The 22,458-nt window shown below is 34.1% G+C and overlaps 1 protein-coding gene across 15 annotated transcripts in view; it reads left to right on the top strand.

Annotated features, from left to right (window-relative positions):
* The first annotated feature begins 4,956 nt into the window (after nucleotides 1-4,956).
* The window catches only part of LOC132122428 (calcium/calmodulin-dependent protein kinase type II subunit gamma-like), a 75,673-nt gene continuing 58,171 nt past the window's right edge, over nucleotides 4,957-22,458 (top strand). For 4 of the 15 annotated variants that reach the window (XM_059532686.1, XM_059532692.1, XM_059532689.1 and 1 more), the window contains exons 1-2: nucleotides 4,961-5,202; nucleotides 6,314-6,408. In XM_059532686.1, coding sequence (XP_059388669.1) covers nucleotides 5,138-5,202; nucleotides 6,314-6,408 — 160 coding nt within the window. In that variant the 5' untranslated portion in view covers nucleotides 4,961-5,137. Of the gene's footprint in view, nucleotides 5,203-6,313; nucleotides 6,409-22,458 lie in introns of all 15 variants that reach the window. The other 11 variants (XM_059532684.1, XM_059532679.1, XM_059532678.1 and 8 more) reach the window with 6 other exon arrangements.

Below are 22,458 nucleotides of genomic sequence, written 5' to 3'. Positions count from 1 at the left end.
TCAGGGGTGACACATGAATTATGCTGAGAGAATTTAGGATGCAGCAAAAGAAAATCACAAACTGAAACATATACTTCAATAAATGTCTCCAAAAATAAATAAATTAAAAAACTTTGAAATTACCTGGAGATCAAAAGAAGACTTTTGGCAATGTCTGATACTTCAGATTTTTCTCTTGAAAAAAGACTGTGTTAATGAAAAGATAAATATATCACTCATTATTATTTATTATATTAGAGTGAATTTAGGTCAATTGGGATACTTTTTGTCCCATCCTTAAATAACCATATATTATGTTATGTTATATGTTATATATTATTTTCGAAATATATATTGTATGTGTTTATATATATATATATATATATATATATGTGTGTGTGTGTGTGTGTGTGTGTGTGTGTGTGTGTGTGTGTGTATACAAATTTTAAATTAAACAGTATATACATATTGAATTATTAAAACAGTAAACAGTATTGTAATATACAAAAAATGAATAGATATTTAAAATTGTTTATTTAATTTTAAAAAATTACAATTTTGTTTAATATGTAGTTTAAAAAAACACACAAATATTTTAGTTTCTAAAATGAAATAATAATTTAGTTTCAAGACTTTAAAGATTTAAAGAAACATGACATAAAAAAAATAAGAAGTATTAAAGATTTTACATTTGTTCTTTTTCGTTTAGTGTGTATAAATATAAAAAATTTAAAACGTTTATATGTATGAAGATGTTCAAAAGTGACTTATATATCAAATAAAAGCTATTCTTTAAACTTCAAAAATAAAAAATAAAAAATATCCTGAAAAAAATGTATTTGGATTTCCACAAATATTTTAAGCAGCAGAACTATTTTCAATTTGATAAGAAATAATTAGCAGCAAATCACAAATGGTAACACTTTAGTTTAGGGACCAGTTCTTACTATTAACTAGTTGCTTATTATCATGCATATTAAAATCATATTGGCTGTTAATTAGTGCATAGGCTGTTTAAAATACATATGAATGCCTTATCCTGCATATTTTAGATCCCTTGATCCCACCACATGTCTAAACATAACTACCTTATTATTAATAAGCAACAAATTAAGAGTTTATCTGGGCAAAAGTTATAGTTAATAGCATTGCCTTCTAGTGATAGAAGATCGGTCACAACAGTTGGGACTTGTGACACACTGAGCATATGATAAGGACCAGCACTTCATGCTACATGTGATAATGTGCTGCACTTGAGAGCGGAGGTGCAAAAGTGACCGTGATCCTGCAGGGAGCATGTGGAGATGAGTTCAGTGTCTTCCCCAATAACATGTCAGAAAATTAGAGCCGGTGACATTAACAGCTGAGAAAAGCTCACTCTTCTGTTGTTGCAACCTGTTAGCATCTCTTTCTCTCTTACTGTCACTTTCAATCTCTTTCACACTCTTTCTCTCTCACTCACTCTGCTCTCACAATTACAACATGTAGAAGTCACATACTAAGCATCATTGACGTTCAGGTTAAGAAGGAACTACATGTGCCAACATGTTTGCAACACTATCTGATGCAGTGTTAAAAGGGTTAGGCCCGAGTGACTGCTCTTTAACGTGATCCACGTGACCTTCATTCAGGAATTCAAGTGTGAAGTACAATGTGTGAATTATTTTTCAAGCAGCTGGACTGTGCATTTTTCATCTTAGACCACAGTGGAACAATTTGACAAAAATATGTTTTAGGATTTTGAAAGAGTAAAGAATACACATAAATTTACATTGCATTTACATTTAGTCATTTAGCAGACACTTTTTTCCAAAGCAACTTACAAATGAATATTACAGTCACACACACACACACACACATATATATATATATTTAAAAAAATATTTACTTAGATATATACATATTTACAATTGTTTATTTAATTTTAAATAATTACAATTTTGTGTAATGTGTAGTTTAAAAACCATGAAGTATTAAAAAAAGAAACCAAGAATTTTGAAGATTATTACATAAAACAAATAAGAAATATTAAAGATTTCTGAAATTGTTTCATAAACATTTCTCAAATTGTTGTTTTAATATATATAGTGGTTTCAGGCTTTGCGATTTAATAATTTTAAATGAGTTTAATTCATGTTTAAATTTTAATTAAATAGAATAAATTAAATACTGTAGAAACCAATGAAGAATTCAGCTTGTAATGTGTTTAAAGACATGTTTTCGAAAATCTACTGTTCAGTGCCTGATTTCATAAATTGAGGTTATAAATATGTCATCACAAGTAAATCATTCAGCCCATGCATTAGAAATGTTGAATATTTCATAGAGTATATGAATTCATGTTTAGGATTGCAGTAAATGGTGTTTCAAGCTTTGGACGGTGGTTAAGTCTTGATAAAACCTCATCTCATGTGTTTATTCATCTGATTTGCTTTTGAATTCTGCATCTGATATCATTGGATAAATGTCCTGATTGATGTCACGTGCATACCTGAACATATTTAGGTATTATGATATTGGATAATTCAATGATTTGCATGCTTAGCATGTTCAGGTCAAGCTTGGAATTTCATTAGTTGGATGTTTTCTGCATGATATCTCTGCATATATTCTGATAAGCGATGTGGGCAGTTGTCAACAAAGAAAATGACCACTTACAGTTAAGTTTAGTTTTGATCAATAATAGCTCCACATCTGGTAAAGAGAAAACCACAAGAAGAATCAGAATTCAACACTTTTTTGCTGCATTTAACCACATAACATAAACCCCTAATGTACATAAGCTTTTACTGTTATATTTTTGTTTTCATTTTAAATGGTTAATTTTACGTTTTAGTAATTTTTTTTTGTGTGTATGCGTGTGTGTGTTTTTTGTGTCTCTTTAGTAGGTTTTTTTTTTATGTCTATATAGACTTTATTATTTTATTTCAGTTTAAGTTTTTGTTGTTTTACAACAAGTTTAACTAAGTTTTTATTATTATTATTCCAGTTAACATTTTGTTTATTTCAAGTAATGAAATTCATGAAACTGGTTTGTCTTTTTAAAATGATTTTAATTTTAGTTAGTTATCTATAATAATCATGTCTTGAAGAAACATATATTTCAATGAAAAACCATTAAATGTTTTCCACTGTAAATTATAAGATGACATTCTTTTTACTTCCATAAACTGTACATACAACATTTTAAACTGTAAAATGTCCTGGTTAACTTTTTTTTCCTGTGCATTTTTTGTGATCCTTTTAAAAGTAATGAAGACGTAAAATATATTAAACCATTGTTGTGTGTTTTATTTGCTGATTAGAAATTGATTATTGAAAAAAAAAATCTCAACAGTTTTGGAATTTAAATGAACTGAAGACATTTTCTTGGACCACACTAGATTTATGTTTATGATGTACTAATGGATGAAAGTGCTAAATATTTCAGATGAAAAGTAAAACTGCATCAATTATGAATGCTGCTTGTATTTATTAATTACACAGGCCAATAACTGCGAGCACACAAAATAACATTGACAATATAATGACACATAACCGCATTTCTTATAGAACAGTTTTTTTTTTTTGGCAAAATAAGCTTCATTTAGGATTAAACTAAATTTATGATTTAAACTACTAAATGCTAAGCATGACATGGGCTCAGTGATGTTTCATCTCTATAATGAATTTTACATTCATCTTTGTGAAAGTCAATCACAAGGAAGGATCTTCGGCAGCCATAACAAACTTTGTTACTCATTTGTTTTCTTGATAAAACTCTTTGCCTGATGCTTTAAATGGAGAGCAGACTTTCATCTTTGTAATCTGGCGTGAGAGTGAGAGAACACACTGTCCCTTGAGAAGCACTTGTAAGGTGAGATAACCTGACAAGCAAAGTCTTTTTGAAAGTGTGTTTGGAGCATGCAGTGGGCTTTATACGAGCATTATAGCCAGACAATGATATAAAGTATTCTGATATTTAAATGGAAGCAAAAGCAATGTATATTGAGTGACCTGTAGTCTGCTGTGCTATTATTCATCTAAAACTATTTAAACAAAATCTTTCTTATTATTCTCTGCTGCTTTTATGACCTCAAGTTCATTGACAGACTATTGAAAGAAGCAAAGGGATAATTTAGTGAAGGCAAAAAAATAATAATAATATTAATAATAATAATAAAAAGGAAGTTACCAGCTACAAGACTTTATTTATGTATGTGTGTGTGAATGTGTGTGTGTTAATGTCACATGTGTGTGCGTGTATGTGTGTGTGTGTGTGTGTATAGTTTTAGTACAACTTTGATGAAAGGTTTAGATCTACTATATATATATATATATATATATATATATATATATATATATATAATATTAAATATATATATAAATTTAAAATTAAATTTATGCATTTAGCAGACGCTTTTATCCAAAGCGACTTACAGTACATTCAGCTATCAATTTTTACTTATCATGTGTTCCCGGGGAATCGAACCCCCAACCTTGCGCTTGCTACAGGAACATATATATATCAGGTTCACAGGAATAAATTACTTTTTATTTACTGTTTTTACTGCATTTTCGATATATAAATAAATGAATAAATAAATACGATTTTCTTACCAAATATTTCTTATCCCAAACGTTTGAATATTGATGTGTTCAAACCATAACCATAATGACCATATTGTAATGTTTTGTATAAATTTAGTAGCAACTAGGCAAAAACGTTTTTTTTTTTTTTTACATTATTATTAAACATATTACAGATAGATAAGTGAATTTATTTATTTGTATTTTTATGTTGTGTTGTGTTGCTTTATTATACTCTAACGTGTATTATATTTTGACACCTTTTTATTTTTATATTTACATAATTTAACCAGTTAAATGTTTATTGTTGCATTTTATGAATAAAAATGACTATTGCCATTGTTAGAATGGATATATAAATGAAAAAGATCTGTCGGTCTGTCACTCTACCCGTGACTTTGCTGATTGCAGGGAAGTCTCGCGTTGTCTCGCGTGATTTTCTCTCCACCCCCACCATCCAGTCCCTCCCCTCTGCTCTTTCCGTCAGTATCTCCCTTCTTTCTCTCTCTGGAACACATGAGATTCTCCTTCCGAAACTTGAACCGCAGCAGCAGAGGCATCGACCCCCCTCCCCACACGCACACACAACATGGCTACAATTGTAACCTCGACCAGGTTCACGGACGAGTATCAGCTTTACGAAGAGCTGGGAAAGTAAGTGCGCGCAACATTGTAGCGCTGTGACGTCAGCGGCGCAAGTTACTCTTGTTTGTTTCGTTGCATTCTTTTATTTGGAGGTTGACAGCGGGGGAAATGACTTGCAAAGAGACTCCTAAACCCCTCAGAGAGCCATGCACAGGGAGCTTGATCGAAACAAGGTCTCACGAGTGCAGTTCTGGTCTGGATCCGATCAAGCCCCCCGCGCGGATCTAAGCTCTAAACGTTGTTAATGTCAGGTTTAAAGGGCTTTAGTGGTTCTGAGTAACGTATCTGCGGTGTAGAATATTGAATACAGTACACACTGTGTTTTGTGTTCACGCCTTGTTATATTTTAAGGGCTCGCTGATGGACGGGAAGGTTTTCTCGGTTATTTTGGGTATTTGGCTTGTCACTTTTCCTGACATTAACAACGTGTAATGTTTTATGCTCGTAACCCGAGGTTAAATCGTATTGTTCTGCAGCTACTTAAAATTATAGCAGCGTAGTGCACTAAAGAATGTGTAGCCGTGTACTTGATATTACAGTGAAATATTGAGTATGTCGCGCACACAGTTAATCACACTTTAATATCTTAGGAAGGGAGCGATAAAGAGGGATTATAAAATCAATAAATGAGCAGTGACGCCTTTCTGAGAATTCAATCTCACTTTTGGGAAGAGCATTACTAACATGCAGATGCGAAATGCTGTGCAATCCACCCATTTTTGGAGGCTAATGTCCAAAATGTAGCAGACAGTGTTGTGTTAAGTCTAATTGTGTGCAGACATGAGAGCATTTTCTTATTTAAACTTCTTTTTGTCATACTTAAATGTCTCGCGATGTTTTGTGAACGAATCGGTCTTTCGTGTCGAATCTTGTCAATGAATCGGAATGATTCGTTCATAAATCGGACTGAATCGATACAAGGATTCTTGACTCGCTGTAACTTACATTTGAGCTGTAAGCAATGAACATGTTAAATTGGATTAAATTAATTACATAAAATTACAATAAACACCTTGATTTATGTCTTCATAGACTGACAGCTCTTCCAAGTTTGCGAGAGTCAGGTGCATCTTTTACTTTTCAGGGAAATTTAAGTTTTTTTTGTGTTCTTCATTCGTAGGGGTGCCTTCTCCGTGGTGCGGAGATGTGTGAAAAAATCAACTGGCCAGGAATATGCTGCTAAAATTATTAACACAAAGAAACTGTCAGCAAGAGGTAAGGCATTCGATTCAGCACTCTTTCAGTCTGCGTAGAGCAGTGGGATGAAGTGCTTTGTGTTTTATTTCGCTCAGCGTTCACAGAAAAGGCATTGTTTCTTGTTGTTATAATCCAAAAAATTAGATTTTTGTTGCTTTTAGTCCATGTCTGTTCATTTGAGGCTATCTGTATGTGAGTGATTGATTACCTTGTAGCAGGTATATGCTAATTTAAGTCATCTGGGAAACCAGACCAAAAATATTTGCGATTCAGTTTGCACTCGCAGACATTTATTTGTCCAATAAAATAATCTCCCCAAAACACCCCGCCTACTTGTGACTATCACTATAGACAAATATAGTGATCAGGCCAATATATCAGCTTGTATAGATACATTTTTGCATTTATTACATCAAATGGTTGAGAGAAGTAGATGTTTGTCGGGTCCAAAATCTACTGAAAGCCCTGTCAATGGACAGTTTTTAATGAAATTTTAGAAAATATTTGAGTGATATTAAAATTAAATTGGTTTTCAGGTATATGCATCGTCTTTTAACTACACATTCGACCACTACTTCTGACTTGCAACACATTATATTTGTGTGTATATGTGTGTTTTTTTTTTAGGTTTTTATTTAATATTTATATTTTGTTCTATTTCAGCTTTATTTCAATTACCAAAAATGATTTTTAATAGTTTTGGTTTTAGTAACTACACAGTACAAGCAGTACGGCAGAATTCATGGCTGTGACTTGGACTAAATGCTGTTGGCTTTTTAAAAATGGGACAAGTCCATTGATACGCATGTCTCCAGCTTCCTGTCTTAAATGGGAAACAGACCTGTTTAGCTCAATAGCTGTGTATAGAAACCTTGCCTGCCGGTATGGTCGCAGTCCTTCAGATAGAGCCCAGTATGTTCATGTTTAAAAGCATGCAGAAGTGTTTGCCTCTGTCCAGCCCTGTTTTTCCTCAGAACTTGAAGAGACGTATGAGAATACGGTCTGTTGCCTGCAGCACAAATCTGGCAAATAGTCCCACCTGCAGTTTTGCAATAATTTTGTGAACATTTTTGCACAAGCATGTGTTTATCAGTACCATGTGGTGTTGCAGAACTTACATGTTTTGTTGTGCAGCTCCTGAAGAAGAAAGCTGCTTTTGATTAGAGAAAAAAAAAAGAGATGGCGCTTAAAAAGGGAAAAAAGGATCTTTTTTAGTCATTTCAGTTGAAGAGTGAAAAATAGATTTTTTTCTAGGAACAGACTGGTTTAAGGTGTGTTTAGAGGCCCTGCGCGCTTGTTACAGGTTGGATATATTCATTGGAATGTGTTCATTTCTCTCATTTGAATGTTTTGCCCTGAAAAAACAGGTAAAGTTGCGGTATTATGGGAATGTCAGAAAGAGCTATAAGCTGAGTCATACACAGAGGAGGATTCTGGGTCAGTTCAGCTGATCGTAAACTTTTGTTTTTTATTGCCGTGTGAAATTCTGACAGTGTTGGAAGCTGCTCTGAGCCACTGATGATCGGTTGACTTGGAAGTGAATCGTGTTCAATGATTTGGAATTTTTTTTTGTTAAATCAACTGAGCATTATTCCTTTTTAGCTTGTTGTAGTTTTGGTCTTATTGTACCTGCCTCAGCAGGTCGGAGAAGCTCGTTTGTCATAACAGCAGAAGGTTAGTAAGTGAAGTGGCTGGTGCAGTACATATTTCTGCCTTCCTCGAATTGCTGATTTGCAGTTTTCCATGCAGCTAATGTGAAATTAAGTGGGGCGCATGGACAGTGAGGGTCTTGTTTATGGCACAGCCATTTTCTTTGTTGAGTGCTCGTCTCCAGCAGGCCGGCCAATTAAGAGCCTGGACTGTGCTTCAGCCGTCCTGTTAGCAGAGCGAGAGGAGCATGACGGAATCCACTAATACAGAGGTTCTGGAAGGAACGGTGTGGATCTTGTCATCCTGGTGTGTAACACTATATTCAATTCATCCCTGTCTTGTTTAAGATGGATGCTCGGTTTAATGTTCCCTCAACTTTCGCTGATGTGTAGGTATTTAATTCTAGGTCATTTTAAATTGATTAATTCGCAGGGGATGGGAATCTAATGATTTGATTTAATGCAATGATTCAGATACCACTTAATGAATTTTGTTCCTTCTGTTGATGATTCTTAGTGCTTCTAAGGAAATGGCAAATAATTGATCCTAAATATATCATAACAGTTACTACATTTTGTTTATATATTTATGGACAGAAATAAGTATGTAATCCTGTATTCTCTGTCATTTGAATATTTTCTGAAGGACTTTCTGAAGACTGGAGTAATAGCTGGTTTGCCATCACAGGAATAAAAGACATTTAAAAAAATTTAAAACGGCAAATTTAGAATTTAGCTTTGTAATATTATTTTATGATATTACTGTTTTTTCTGTATTTGTAGCCCTTGGTCTATATAAGAGACTATTATAATTTTTATATATATATTTTACGATATTAAATTAATATTAAAATATGAAAAAAAAAAATTCTTTAATTGTATTTAAAATATAATTTTCAAAAAAGTCAAATGTATTTGATTTATAAAATTGTAAAAATACAAAAATGTGTAGCATTTATAAAATAATAGATTTTTTTAATATAAAAAATAACATATCCATAGGTAGGACTAATTACCAGACGATTATAAAGCAGTATTATATATTTACTTGCACCTAGCTTGTCTTTCTAAACACATTTCATTCAGACTAAGCTTACTACAGCGAAAGCTTCATTCACATTGATAGAAGAATGCAATGCGTACGTTTAAAAAAACATTAATAGTACCAAACATCATTAAATTATCTGACTCAAGTATTAAAAAAAGTGGAAACACATTTTTTGAGGCCATTTATTTATTAAAAAACATCTACATGGGTAGATTAAAGTGGTGTTTCTGAAATGTTTCACTCATTGGTGGTTTTGACTTAGAGCTTGATGCAGTAGCTAGGCAACCGTTCACTTGGGCTGTATTTGATTGGTTGCCACAAACGAGGAGACTTGAGTTGATAGACTGAGTTGTGGATGAGAACAGACAAAAATCTCCTATAATCCGTTACTGCCTGGTCCCCTTACGCGCAACACACGTCTGCAGAAAAGCAACACGTGAGCCTGACAGGGGCTTAGAGTAGATGAGTCTCACTGCGTCTGCACACCTACTGCCCAGATCTGTCAAACAAGCCCACTGCTTTTCAAACACTGAGTCCTGTTTATGACACAGACCCTGCGACTTATGCAGGAATCTCCGATAAACATTTGTGTGATTAGTGCTCTGGTCCGGTCATATGACGGACTTATTAGCAGGTGGGGGAGGGGTTTTCTGAGCCAAGGAGATGTATGGCGTAATGACAGCAGCTGTGTGCATAACGCTTGCAGCTTGGCTTATTTTCTGTCGTTTGGAAACACGAAGGCTGAATGGCTGTAGAAATAGCCGCAGAGGTCTGGTACACACGTGTCCCCCCGACTGGGGTGCAAACGCTTTCCAAAGGGTCTTCGCTGACTCATGTTCTATAAAGAGGCATCATGGGGCACAAATTAATAAGCCAAATTAAATCTGTTCATTTGAGAAATGGCAATAGGAAAAAAAGGGAATTTTCTGCCGGTTTTTTTTTTTCTGGTTTTATTTATTTCAAAAGAAAATATTATTATTATTATTATAAAATAAAGAGACATCTTTATATATTTAATTAATTAACTTTATATATCATGATAAATACCATTTACAGGTTTATTTGATTTTGCTTTTTTAGTTTAATTTTTTTTTCTAATTTTTAAAATGTAATTCATTCCTGTGACAGCAGCATGATACTTCAGAAATCATTCCAATATGCTGGTCAAGAAAGCGGTCAAGAAAGATTTTGTGTTATAATAAACCTTTAAAATAGTTAGGCTGATTAATATTTTTGTGGAAACTCTGATGCTTTTTTCCTTTAATAAAAAAAAATTCTATTTTACATTTGCAATCCCTGGACTGATGGGATTGATAAAATCAACATGCGCTTAAAAATGATGCTATACATTGAACCAACAGATCAATACCAGCTCACTCATACACACACAGTCGGACTGTCAGAAAAAATGACAAGCAATGTACCATATAATATCAATATAGAGGCAACGATAATGTAAGCATACAGACAAGTAACAGAAGCCTTTATCATTCAATCAGTACTAAACTAAACAACCTCATGTACATAGCATAAAAATCTCAAACCAGTAGAGCAGAAAAAAGACAAGAAGAATTTAGCAGCCTATGTAAAATTAATTAACCGCTTCTTTAAGTGAAACTTAAACTAATACATCTTTAAAAAAAACATTTCCCCTAGCATTTATGAAATTAAACCGTACAAGGATGATTGTATCCAACAAAATTCAGAGTGTTGTAGGGAGTTTCAGTTTGTAGTGTGGTTTCTGTTGATGAATCTTATAAAAAATAAAAATAAAAAAAAGATTGTTTAGTCTAAGAAAATGAGTCTTTTTCCTCCCCCCATGCAGTGTCTAGCTCTCGCATGATCTATGTATCTGTCCTCTTCTCTCTTACATTGTGAGGTACTTTTGTATTGAGGTTAATCCACTTATTTAATTGTATTTCACAGGCTCAGACCAGAGGGGGATGTCATAAAACCATCTCTTACACTCCACTTGTTTGTTTGTCTTTAACCGTGTGGTCATACTTTCTGTCTTTGCAGACATATGTTGTTTAAAGATCACCTTAAATGGTTACGAAAGCTGCAGAGGAGATTCAAACGGCTCCTCGGATCGAGTAGATTCAGTTTAAGCCTCTATTGAGAGCACTTAACCTCCCTGAGGCTGACTTGAGCTCCAGTCCCCTAAATTCTTTTTTGTTTGACAAAAACCGGCACGGAGTCTGAATTACCTCAGATTTTCTGCTGTGATACTCTGGGACTGTAACACCACAGTTCAATTGGCAGATGTCCAAATAGCTTTACGAATTCTAGCCTCGTGTTTGCACTCAAAAACATACACCCACAATGCATATATGTTGTGTGTACACTTGCATTATTCCTCTGAAATGGCTTAATAGGGTGTGACTCCTGCAGTAAAATGATCAAATAGTGCTGTCTAAAGACTTGTCCTCTACTATGTGACTTGCTTTGCCTGCCCTACAACTTCATGCTCTCCCTCTGACTGATCTGACCAGAAGCGTTATAATGCATTTTCATGTCGTGGGTCATTAAGATCACTGTCAGTTCTCCTGCATGCATCTTCCCGACTGCTCGCTTCCCAGCGCTTCGTCATTGGCGTAGTCATTTCCAGCTGCCCAGTTCACATTTTTGCCGTGCCGCTAGTTCCACTGGATGAGATTGCAAAAAAACACAAAGGAGGCTTGTGAAGTAGTACATGTGCATTGCAGATGAAGTCTCTTTCACAATGTTCCTGTATGTCTCAAGCATTTTTGGTGTAAATTTCATTAATAAGGGAAATGAGAGAACTAAATTGGTTAATATTTTTGAGATGTTAAGCCAGTTTTAAATATAATGTGAAAATTTTTTATTTCCGTAGTCACACAGTATTGTTTATTGGATCCAGAATCAATAATCTTCTCCTTTTCCATAAAGACTGCAATACTGTTTAAAAATGAATCTGTGAATCAGAAACATGAATGAAAGATTCTGAGTCAGTTCTTCTAAGTGAATCACTAGTTGTTCATAACATGTAGTTAAAGATGTACATTGTTTTTTGTCAGGTGTTTTTCATAAATATTTTAAAATGAAATATCATAAAAAAAAGGGGGGTCAGTCAGTGTATTGTTTTTTTTATGTAATGAATATATTTATTTAGCATGAAATTGATCAAAAGTGACAGTAAAGGCATTTATAGTTTTACTTTATAAATAGAAATGCTGTTCTTTTCATGAAATAATCCTTTAAAAATATTGTTTCCACAATATTGTTTTTAACATTGATAAGAAAAAATGTTTCCTGAGCACCATTTTAAAATGTATTAAAATAGAAAGCAATTCTTTTAAACTGTAATAATATTTCACAATATTACTGTTTTCACTGCTCCTTTCAGCAAATAAAAGCAGGCTTGGTGATTTTTTATTTTATTTTTTTAAACACATTTAAAAAAAATTCTACCGACCACAAACTTTTTACTTTTTTTATTTGTTTATTATTCGAATTTCAATAAGCCATTTATAGGATTGCATATATGCTATTTAAAAATCTGTGTAAATGCATTTTTGCAGTAATTGTTTAAATTTGTCACATTTGGAGTTGCATTTCAATTTTTTCTAAATTGTTATTATTTTTATTTATTTTTTCAGATTGATTCCTTAAGAGTACTATAAGAATCATTCATGGAATTGGAGTTTGAACGAGATCCAGAAATAAATTCTTTATGATTCCCATCCCAAGTTGTGTATTCCTGCATTATATCAGCCATCTGCCTCTCTGCTCTGTAGATATCAGTATCAGCCATAGAAAACCAGTGTTGGTCTTCCACTAGTGCAAACACACAAAGCATATTCAACAATTGGTTGTTATCAGGCAGTGTAGTACATGATAGGAATGAATCAGAGGAACACACACTGCGTGTTTGAATTCATTTTTCTAGTGTGTCGAGCATGTATAGGACCGCTCAAATCTTAATCCCACTTCCTCTGGGATCGGCCCCTTTGTTCTGCCTCATTCAGAACTCCATTGTGTGAAAGTAGAGGTGCTGCAAGGACTGATAGAAAGAGGGAACGGAGCAACATTGTTCTGCTCTTCTCTTCCATCCCTCTCTCTCTGTAACGGGAGCCGCGAGTGTTCCAGCTTCACTCGTTTGGCACTCTTTGTTCTGAGCTTCTGCGTACTGCGCCTTTAGTAGAACTTCCATCGATTGCTCTCCTTCTCGTTCCTTCCTGCTTTTTTTCCCATTATGTTTCGCACTACGTCCCTTCTGTTCCTCATTTCTTCGGCTGTGATAGCCTTATTAAAATCAGGTTATTGTGCAATCGCTTTGCTGTTTTCCCAACAAAATGAGCTCTGCTCAATTTTCACACACTGCGTTTATGTAAAACAGGGGCAGTAAAATGATTCAGAATCGAGGCTTTAGGAGGTAGAGCTGGAATAATGTGATTATTCACCTGTTGGATGTAGGAGTAGTTCTTTCTGGTTCCTACTAATGTCAGAAATGAACTTTATTAAGGAGCAATTTTCACTTCCTGGAATTGATTTCCAAGATTGTTGTTTTTTTTTTTACTTTTTATGAGGGTACTTTTAATTTGATATCCATATTATGTTAAAATAATTAAATGTCAATCATTTTAAAACCTAATGGAACCCCTGGAACTGCTGTCTGAGAGCCACTGAGTTTAATCATAGTTTAGTTTCATTCAAATAATGAAATAAATATGAGTGAATGTGTATGGTTGGTACTTGCTAATTATTTAAATATAATTTAAAAATAATGTTTTTATAATATATATCATTTTACAAATTGTATTTATTTCTATAATAAAAACAAATCAATGTTAAATAGCTGTGATGATTAAGTAGAAGATATCCAAACGTAACCCTATATCCTATTATCTCTAATTACTGTACTGAGCTATATTCAATTGAAATATTTATTTAATATGAATGAACTCCCAATTTAACTTTATTTTGGTTAACTATATTTTAATTAATTTACGCATTTAGCAGGAGCTTTTATCCAAAGTGACTTACAGTGCATTCAGGCTAACATTTTTTAATTTTTTTTTAATTTTTTTACCTAACGTGTTCCCTGGGAAATCGACCCACAACCTTGCGCTGCAAACACAATGCTCTACCACTTGAGCCACAGGAACGTTATATTAAAAATGTAGTGTATGTAACTGTGTTATTATAAATGTAAATTGCATAGCTCTTTTTTATGCTGTGTTTGAGTCTAACACAGCAGCATTTGCTCAGACAATGGCGGTAAACTGCAGTGGAACTATGTTTTCAGTGTTTAGGAACTTTTTTGAACAGTCATTCTTTTTTGCGCATTGCACTTTTAAGCATTAAAAACGATAGGGTTGTTTTTCGCCTTTCCCAGTGCAAATATTTAGGACATTTTTGTCATTTTTGGTAGTGTTTGTGCCCCGGACACTGGTTAATTTCTGACCCTCGTCTGGTACCTACTGCATAAATCCTTCTAGGGAGAGAGACAGGAAAGAGGGAATGAGACGGAAAGAGCAAGAGAGCGATTACAGGCAGAAACCTTTGCCAAGTTGTACTGAAAGTGAATGGAACCTGCTAGAATGACTCAGGAAACTTAAAGCAAGTCAATTTATCTTTTGAAATGTTGACTGCCATGCAAATGACCCTTTCTAATCAGCTGAAGATGTGGGCTGTAATAAAATGTTAATGGACGGTGTAGCTGCCAAGCTGAATGCATGCGATTGTTGCTAAGTGTGATATGATTCCTCTCTAATGAGAAGTGTTCAATCCACAATTAACGGATGACGTGCTCTGTCCCACAACTATGAGGAACCAAAACAGAGAAGGTAACTTCCTGTCTAGATAGTGGTCGGAATAGTTAAATTACCTAAAGATGATCACGTACACATTAGCGTATTATGTGTTCTTTTGTTGCTTACAGTTTTGGAAATGTGAGAAAGCCTTCGTTCAGAGGTGAGGCTGGGATAGGAGTGGGCGCTATGACAAAATATTACATCACTGGATGAGTAATTTTATATTCCAGTGATGGTATTTATCATGAAATAGTTGTTTTTGTTGAAAATTCAACCCCCAGATGTTTTGTTACATAACTATGTCTATTTTTCAGTAATTTAATGAAAGATACTTTAACTTAAGGTCAAAGTACAATTCTTAATAGCAAATGAACATGTTTCTAAAACATTGTAAATATGACAAGATATGTAAAATAGCCACTGTATGTGCAGTGATGCTTTATAATATTTAAAATACTTTAAAAAAAAAATGTTTGGGTTTTGTAACATTTGGAAGCAAAATGTAAGATTATTTATAAGTAATGAACAATATGTTTGTAAAATATTACAAATGTGACTAGATATGTAAAATAGCCGCTGTATGTGCAATGACCACATATCATTTGAATTATCATAACAGTAATTTTATATTACGTAATTTATCAAGATAGTTATTTTTGCTGAAACTTCAACACTAAGGTATTTTATATGCTACATAAATATATTATTCAATGATTCAATGAAAAATATCTTTAAAATATATTCGTTTTTTGTACCTTTTGAAACCGAAATGTAAGATTGTTTAATGAAAAATATGTTTGTAAAACATTACAAGTTTATTTCATATTCCAAACATGTAGTTATTTTTGCTGAAAATTCAACCCCCAGACATTTCATGTTACATAACTATGTCTGTTTTCAATAATGTATTGAAAAATACTTTTAAGGTAATTGTAAGATTATTCATTGCAAATGAACAATGTGTCCATAAAACATGACGAATATAAATAGTCATGTAAAAATGTATCCGCAGTGACCACATATCAGTTGAATTCCATATAAAATATATTATCTGATAAGCAGGATTTTTTATTTATTTTTTTGCTGACGGTTGTGTTCAGGACCTTGGCTGCATTTCGTGTTATCTGGCTAAAACTGTAGCTAGTGAGTTGGCACTCTGGGTGGCATTGAGTCATTGATCTTTTCTTACAGCGTGGTTGAGTTAAGCCAGAGTCCTTGGAGATCTGCACAGGCCCTGGCACGCCGCATCGGAGAGCTCTGCCTACCCACACACTCAGACGCAATGGAAATGCTAAATTAGTCAGCTTGCTAGTTCAGCAGAGAGCGAGGGACCCCAGTAGAGAATGACTTGTGACACTATTTAGCTCTTTGAAACCAACTTGGAATAAAAGAAATGACACCGCCGCGGAGGGAATATGTGAATCCATCTTGTAAAGTTGAATCTGGAGTGTGATCCAGTGCCTCGAAGTCTTTTGGGACTGTGAAGACTGCTGTTACACTTCTCCAGACTAATGTTAGGTTTATTTCTTTCTCAAGTGTTTGTAAAGGAATCCTTACATACTCCTCTGACACTTCAACCTCCTGTGGATAAATATTTGCTCTGTTGTATTTACTTGTAATGGGCCCTTACTTTTCACTGTGTGTGTACTGAAGTGTATGTCATGTGAGCTGAGTTACTGTTCATCACGTGTAACTCGCTTGTTGTTTTAATCGCTGTTTTGCCTTTTTCTCGCTTTGTCTTTCTCTTTTTGTATTGCAGATTTATAAAACCGTTGGTCTGGGTGCTGTTATGATGTATATCATGTGATGGTAGAAATTGTACCATTTGTTTTTCTCTTTTTTATAGCATTATAAATGTCTTTACTTTCACCTTGCTGAATAAAAGTTAGAAAATAAAATAAAAAAAAGAATAATTTTGGGGGAAAAAATATATATAAATTAAGTATTTAAATGTCAGAAATGCTTATTTTTGGATGATATAAATTAAGATTTTTATACATTGATAAATATATTTTACATCAAAGTATTAAAAAAATATAATTGTATATGTTTGCATCAAACAATATCTACTTTTACCATGATATCAAATTATCAAATCTTGACATGCTGCCCACGTATTTCTTTCTTGATTTAATGGTATTTGTGCTTTAATTTTTTTTTTTTTGCCATTACACCTATTTTACCAACATCTGAAACTCTCTAATTCTGTATTTACACATCTGTATGTCTTTTTTAGTGTTTTGGTTGTGTTGTTGATCTGCTGTGGGTTTCTGTAGACACATTGTTCTGAAACATGCAATGTCATTGGGTGCTCCTCTTTCTCTGGATTGAACTGCTGACCCAAAACACACACATTTCTCTCTCTTTTTTTTGTATCCTGTGAAGCTGTCCTCTATCTGTCCCTTAATCACTCTGTCTGAGTCCTTCACAGTTCACACAGCACAAAGCTCGAGATCCATCCTGCCTCTAGAGACAGAACTGCCTCAGAACAGAACACAGAGTCCCATTTCTAGCCAGCGGTGATATGATTCAGAATTGAAATAAGAAAAAAAAAAAAAATTCTAGTTCACTTCCTGAATTGCCTTGATGTTTGAATCAAACAGTATGCAGAAATGCAATACAAATATTAGGAAGTGTAATTAAAATAACTGAAATGCCAAGAAAGTTTATTGAGAAATTCTAAAATTATGTTCGAAGATGTTATCAGTCCTAAACAGATTTATAAAAAGCACACTGTCATAAAAAGTAATATATTTTAAAATGTCATTTATTCCTGTGATGACTCCAGTCTTAAGTGTCACATGATCCTTCAGAAATCATTCGTATATGCTGATTTGCTGCTCAAAAACATTCCTTATAATTATAAATGTTGAAAATAGTTGAGCTGCACACAGAAACCATTTTTGCTGAATTCTTTGATCAATAAAAAGTCTAAAACAGCATTTTTTTTAAATAGAAATCATTATAACATTATAAATGTCTATACTGTTACCTTTGATTAATACAATATGTCCTTGCAGAATAAAAGTATTATTGCTATTTGCTAAAATTGTTTAATTGGACCAAAGTGGAGGAATGGCCAGAATGCCATTACTTTTAAAACGTATTCCTGAATTTAGCTGAATTCAGCTCCCAATGATAACCACCTCACAGCAGAGTCAGAAACAATACTGCATTATACTCTGATACAGTGTATTACCACAAGACTTAAGGGCATTGGATACTTAATAACAGTGAGTCTTAGTCTGATAGATAAGCTGAAATCTGTATTGATCTCTTTCAGCAAAGCGGTTTTAATTGCTTCATTTGCGTAGTGTTGTGCCGAGAGTTACTCCAAACGTCTTCCTGCTGAACTGTGAAAGTCTTCCTGTGCTGTTTTGTGCTATGCAAGGAAAGAGGAATGTTCTGATTAATTGAACGAGCAGCCGTTTCTCACCCCTTTGCTTCTGAAAGTAGAGTATCTGGAAGCATATAATCATACTGCATTATGTAACTTATTTTTTTCCCAGCTAATGAAAGCTTGTTTGCATTAGCAGTAAAGGCAGTTTCAGAGGAACTTTAATGAAACCACCTTTTTTCACTCGTACAGTAATGAGCATTAATAGATTCCCAGGAATAAAACGTTGAATGCAATGTAAAGCATTGTTTATAAAATCTTCTGCCCAATGAATAAATGTGAGTGTAATGTAAATGAATCGTGCACAATAAATCCAGGAACATTAATTGAAATAAATGAGGTTCGTTTAATTGAACCGATATGTTGGACAGGGAATCCATCAAGAACAAGTCGCTGTATTGTATTGAAAGGGTTAGTTAAAACTAGTGCTTGTAGAAGCAAGGCGGTGTAAGTCCTTGTTTGGCTCTTATTGCTCCTCCACACTGTCTCTGAGGGGTTTCAGAAGAGAAAACCCGCTGTTAGCTGTTTTAATGAGATGTATCTGTGGACATCTCGGCTTCTGCCTTCAGAGGAATTGTTTCTTGTTGAGTGTCATTTGTAGTATCCATCTCAGTCATTCTTGTGAATTCCTTTTACAACATTATCTTGATGATCTGTATCTTAATCTGGAAGAACCAGGAGCTGACGTTTCTTTGAAATGGGGTATGTTTGCTTGATTAGGTGAGCTTGTTGTGCTTGCGTGTTCTTCTGAGCAGTCTTACAGCAGCTCTGCAGAGAATGGACCCGCAGGATTGTGGGATTGAAATGTTTGGAAGGGGCCCTCGCATAATCAGTGGGTCATACCATAATTTTGGTATACATTTATTTATTTGTACATAATTTGTCTTTTTTATAACATCATTGCCTTGCCTTGTCCAGGATACTCTTGTCATGTATATATATATATATATATATAGGGCGAGAATCAGTGGGCAATGAAACAATGTTATTTATTTGTATTTATTGTTATTATTTATTTATATTCCTTTTATATATTTTATTTATTTAATTTACTTTAACTTTTTTATTGTATGTATGTATGTATATTTATTATTATTATTATAAATATATAAATTTTATAAATATTTTTTGAGTACAGATTTTGGTTAAATATAGGAATAAATAAGTGTCGGTTGACCTAATGCTATGATATGTGCTAGTGGTTTAGTTTTTTTGTCTTTTAAATATTCATAAATTAAGAAAAATTAGAATATCAGTCACAAGGTGAAATAAAACAATAGCGTACTTGGCAAAAATTGTTTTTCTTGCAGCATTACGCACAGGATTATCAGGGCTGGGGTGGATTATTATTATTATTATTATCAGAGCTGGATTATTCAAAATCAATTTCAAAAGAGTCAGGAGTAAAGACTTCATCTTTAACAAACAAGATAAGGTGCGCTCTCATGGAGATTTTCACATTTTTGCTGTCACACCTGATAGGACTTGGTACGTGTTTACGTTCTGGCTGTCCTATTAGCGGCGATCTTATCTCATATGTAGTTATTTGTCAGAAGAAGTGTGTATGAAGTATGGCAGAGAAGCTCTCAGCAGGGGAGAGTGTTCACGGACATGAACATTCTGCCTTGAGAGATGAAAAACTGCAAAACGTGTTGCAGATCTCTTCAGGATTAAGTAAAGGAAAATTGACAGCATTCATATATACAGAGCAAAATGAGCAGCTCTACCAGGTTACATCATTTTTTTTTTTATGTGTATTGCCAAAGGCAAAATTGTTGATGCACTATTTAGTAAAAAGTCTTTGTAGTTTCCTAAATTGCCCAAGACAAAACACCATGAGGTTCAAATATGACTCTTTTTGTAGTGAACAATGAGTATTTTCCTCTGGTGTTTACATTATATAATCCCTCTGCTTTAATGAACGCTTCTTACAGCATCACACAAGGCTTGCTCTTCTTGCATTCGCCTTGCTTTTGTTGTGCTGCCTCATTAAACACGGAGTGAGCTTTTCCTCTACGGTTCTCCTGCACAGTCATGATTCTTCAAATATGGCTCTGCTGGTTACTGAGAACAGCTGTTCACCGGTTCCTGATGGAACATCTAATTTGCTGAAGATCGGAAAGCCCATATGCTGCACTCCAACGGACTTGTGTTGTTGCCCTGTCTGGATTTATTAAAAAAGCTATTTCTCCCCCCATAGGAAAGCCTGCTGCAGGTATGAATGGCCGCGTAGGAGGGAAAAACGGTGGACTAAACAGTTTGTGTGTTTGTGTGTGTGTGTGTGTGTGTGTGTGTGTGTGTGTGTGTGTGTGCTTGTCTGTGTTTGTGCTTTAGGTCACTCCCAGAGGGCCTCATCTCTCCAAATATATCTATGCTCACCTCTGAGGGGACACACACCTTCTCCCTGGGCTATTCTTAGGCCCTCTTTCTCTCTCTCTTTCTCAGGTCCTGTCGTTGGTTCATCCCATTACGGAAATGTCAGGCGCACACACAAGGCTCCATAAATTCTGATGCAGGCTACTGGTCAACTTGTAAGAAAAAAACAAAGTGACACAATAATTGCTCAAAAATGTATAAAATATAATAAAAATGCAACTATTTTTGAATTAATTAAATAATGAGTGTAGTTTGCTAACAATAGATTTTAGAACAGTTGGCAGACACACACACACACACACACTTTTTTTGTGAATTGCTGTACCCAAAGTGCTTTTACAATCATGTTGGGGTTCTCTGTTTATATTTTAAATATAAAAATATTATTTTATACTATTATTATTATTTATTATATTTTATTTTATTGCAAAAAATACAATAATTACAATTTAGTAATTATTTTTTTAAACACACATACACACACACACGTATTACATTTGTATTTTTTTTTTTTTTTTTAATCCGAGGAAATATGTATACTATACATATATATTTTAAATATAAAAATACAATTATATATTTTTATATTATATTTTTATATATTCATTATTTTATTAATAAAATTTTATATTATTGTTTATGAATAATACTTTAGTAATTTCATTAAAAAAAAATTGTGTGTTTAGGGTCTTGTTCTCTTCCTTTTCACTCACCCTTGCTTCTTTAAAATATTGGTTCCAAAAGGTTGTTTTTGCACCAGTGCCATAGAAGAATTATTTTGGGATCTTAGAAGAACCTTGAACCTTGAACAGTTCCTAAAATAAGCATTTTTTTGTCATAGTATAAAAAGATAACCAACCGCTGGGGCTAAACAACCCAATTGCTGGGTTTGTCCATATTTTACCCAGCACTGGGTTGTATTTAACCCAGCATTTTTTTAGAGTGTACTGTTCCAGAGGTTTTACTGTTTGTCTCACCTTGAGAGTTCCTCACAGCCCTGACGGCACCTCTTCCTGTTCTTCGAGCTTGACACTCCCATTCTTCTTCCTGCATGTCCCACATTCTCTCTGTCCTGCGTCTCTCTCCTTTCTTCTCTTTCTTCCTCCAGAGGGCTGCATGTGAATAATTCAGTCTTGTTACATTACAGGACGGGTCGGCGTTTTCTCCGGAAGGGAAAGTGACTCGCTCCGTCTCTTTTATTACAGCGTGAGCAAACAAACGCTGTGCCTCCTTCACAGGCGCGCTGCTGGAGCCAGTCGTTTAGGTGTAATCAGATGCTATACGGGACGCGTCTCCGCACGCCTCCCTGATGCACTTAAAATGCAGATGAAATGAGCTCAATTGGATTAAGCGCATTTGAAACATGATACAAGTTATGTCTGGTGATGTGTTAAACAGTTCGGTGCGCCTTTCAGATTGTTTGAGGAAAGATGATGCACTCGGGTTATAAAAAGACGATAAATCACACAGATTTGCATGTGTCTCTGTGAAGACATTATAGTTGTCGGCTCAAGCCATTAGATTGCTTGCAAGGCAGTTTTGTACTGAATCACCTTCAGTATTACACTTCTCCAATTAATATTTATTTTCTTCAATCTTGGTTTTTAGATATATTAAAAATTCTGTTGTTTGCCATGGTCTTGTCTACATTTCTCAAAATAAAAAATGTTGAATATGTTCTCCAAAAGAACTAAAGTCATACAGGTTGAAATATGATATTCAGTAAGTAAAAAATTACAGAATTGTCATTTTTAGGTGAATTTTAATTCTCCATTGACTGACATTGATAGAATGCTCAGTAATCAAATTGTAACTGTCAGT

The sequence above is a fragment of the Carassius carassius genome, chromosome 40, assembly GCF_963082965.1.
Source record: "Carassius carassius chromosome 40, fCarCar2.1, whole genome shotgun sequence".
Lineage (NCBI taxonomy): Eukaryota > Metazoa > Chordata > Actinopteri > Cypriniformes > Cyprinidae > Carassius > Carassius carassius.
Note: the sequence above shows the minus strand (reverse complement) of the source record. Positions and strands in the feature narration are given on the sequence as shown.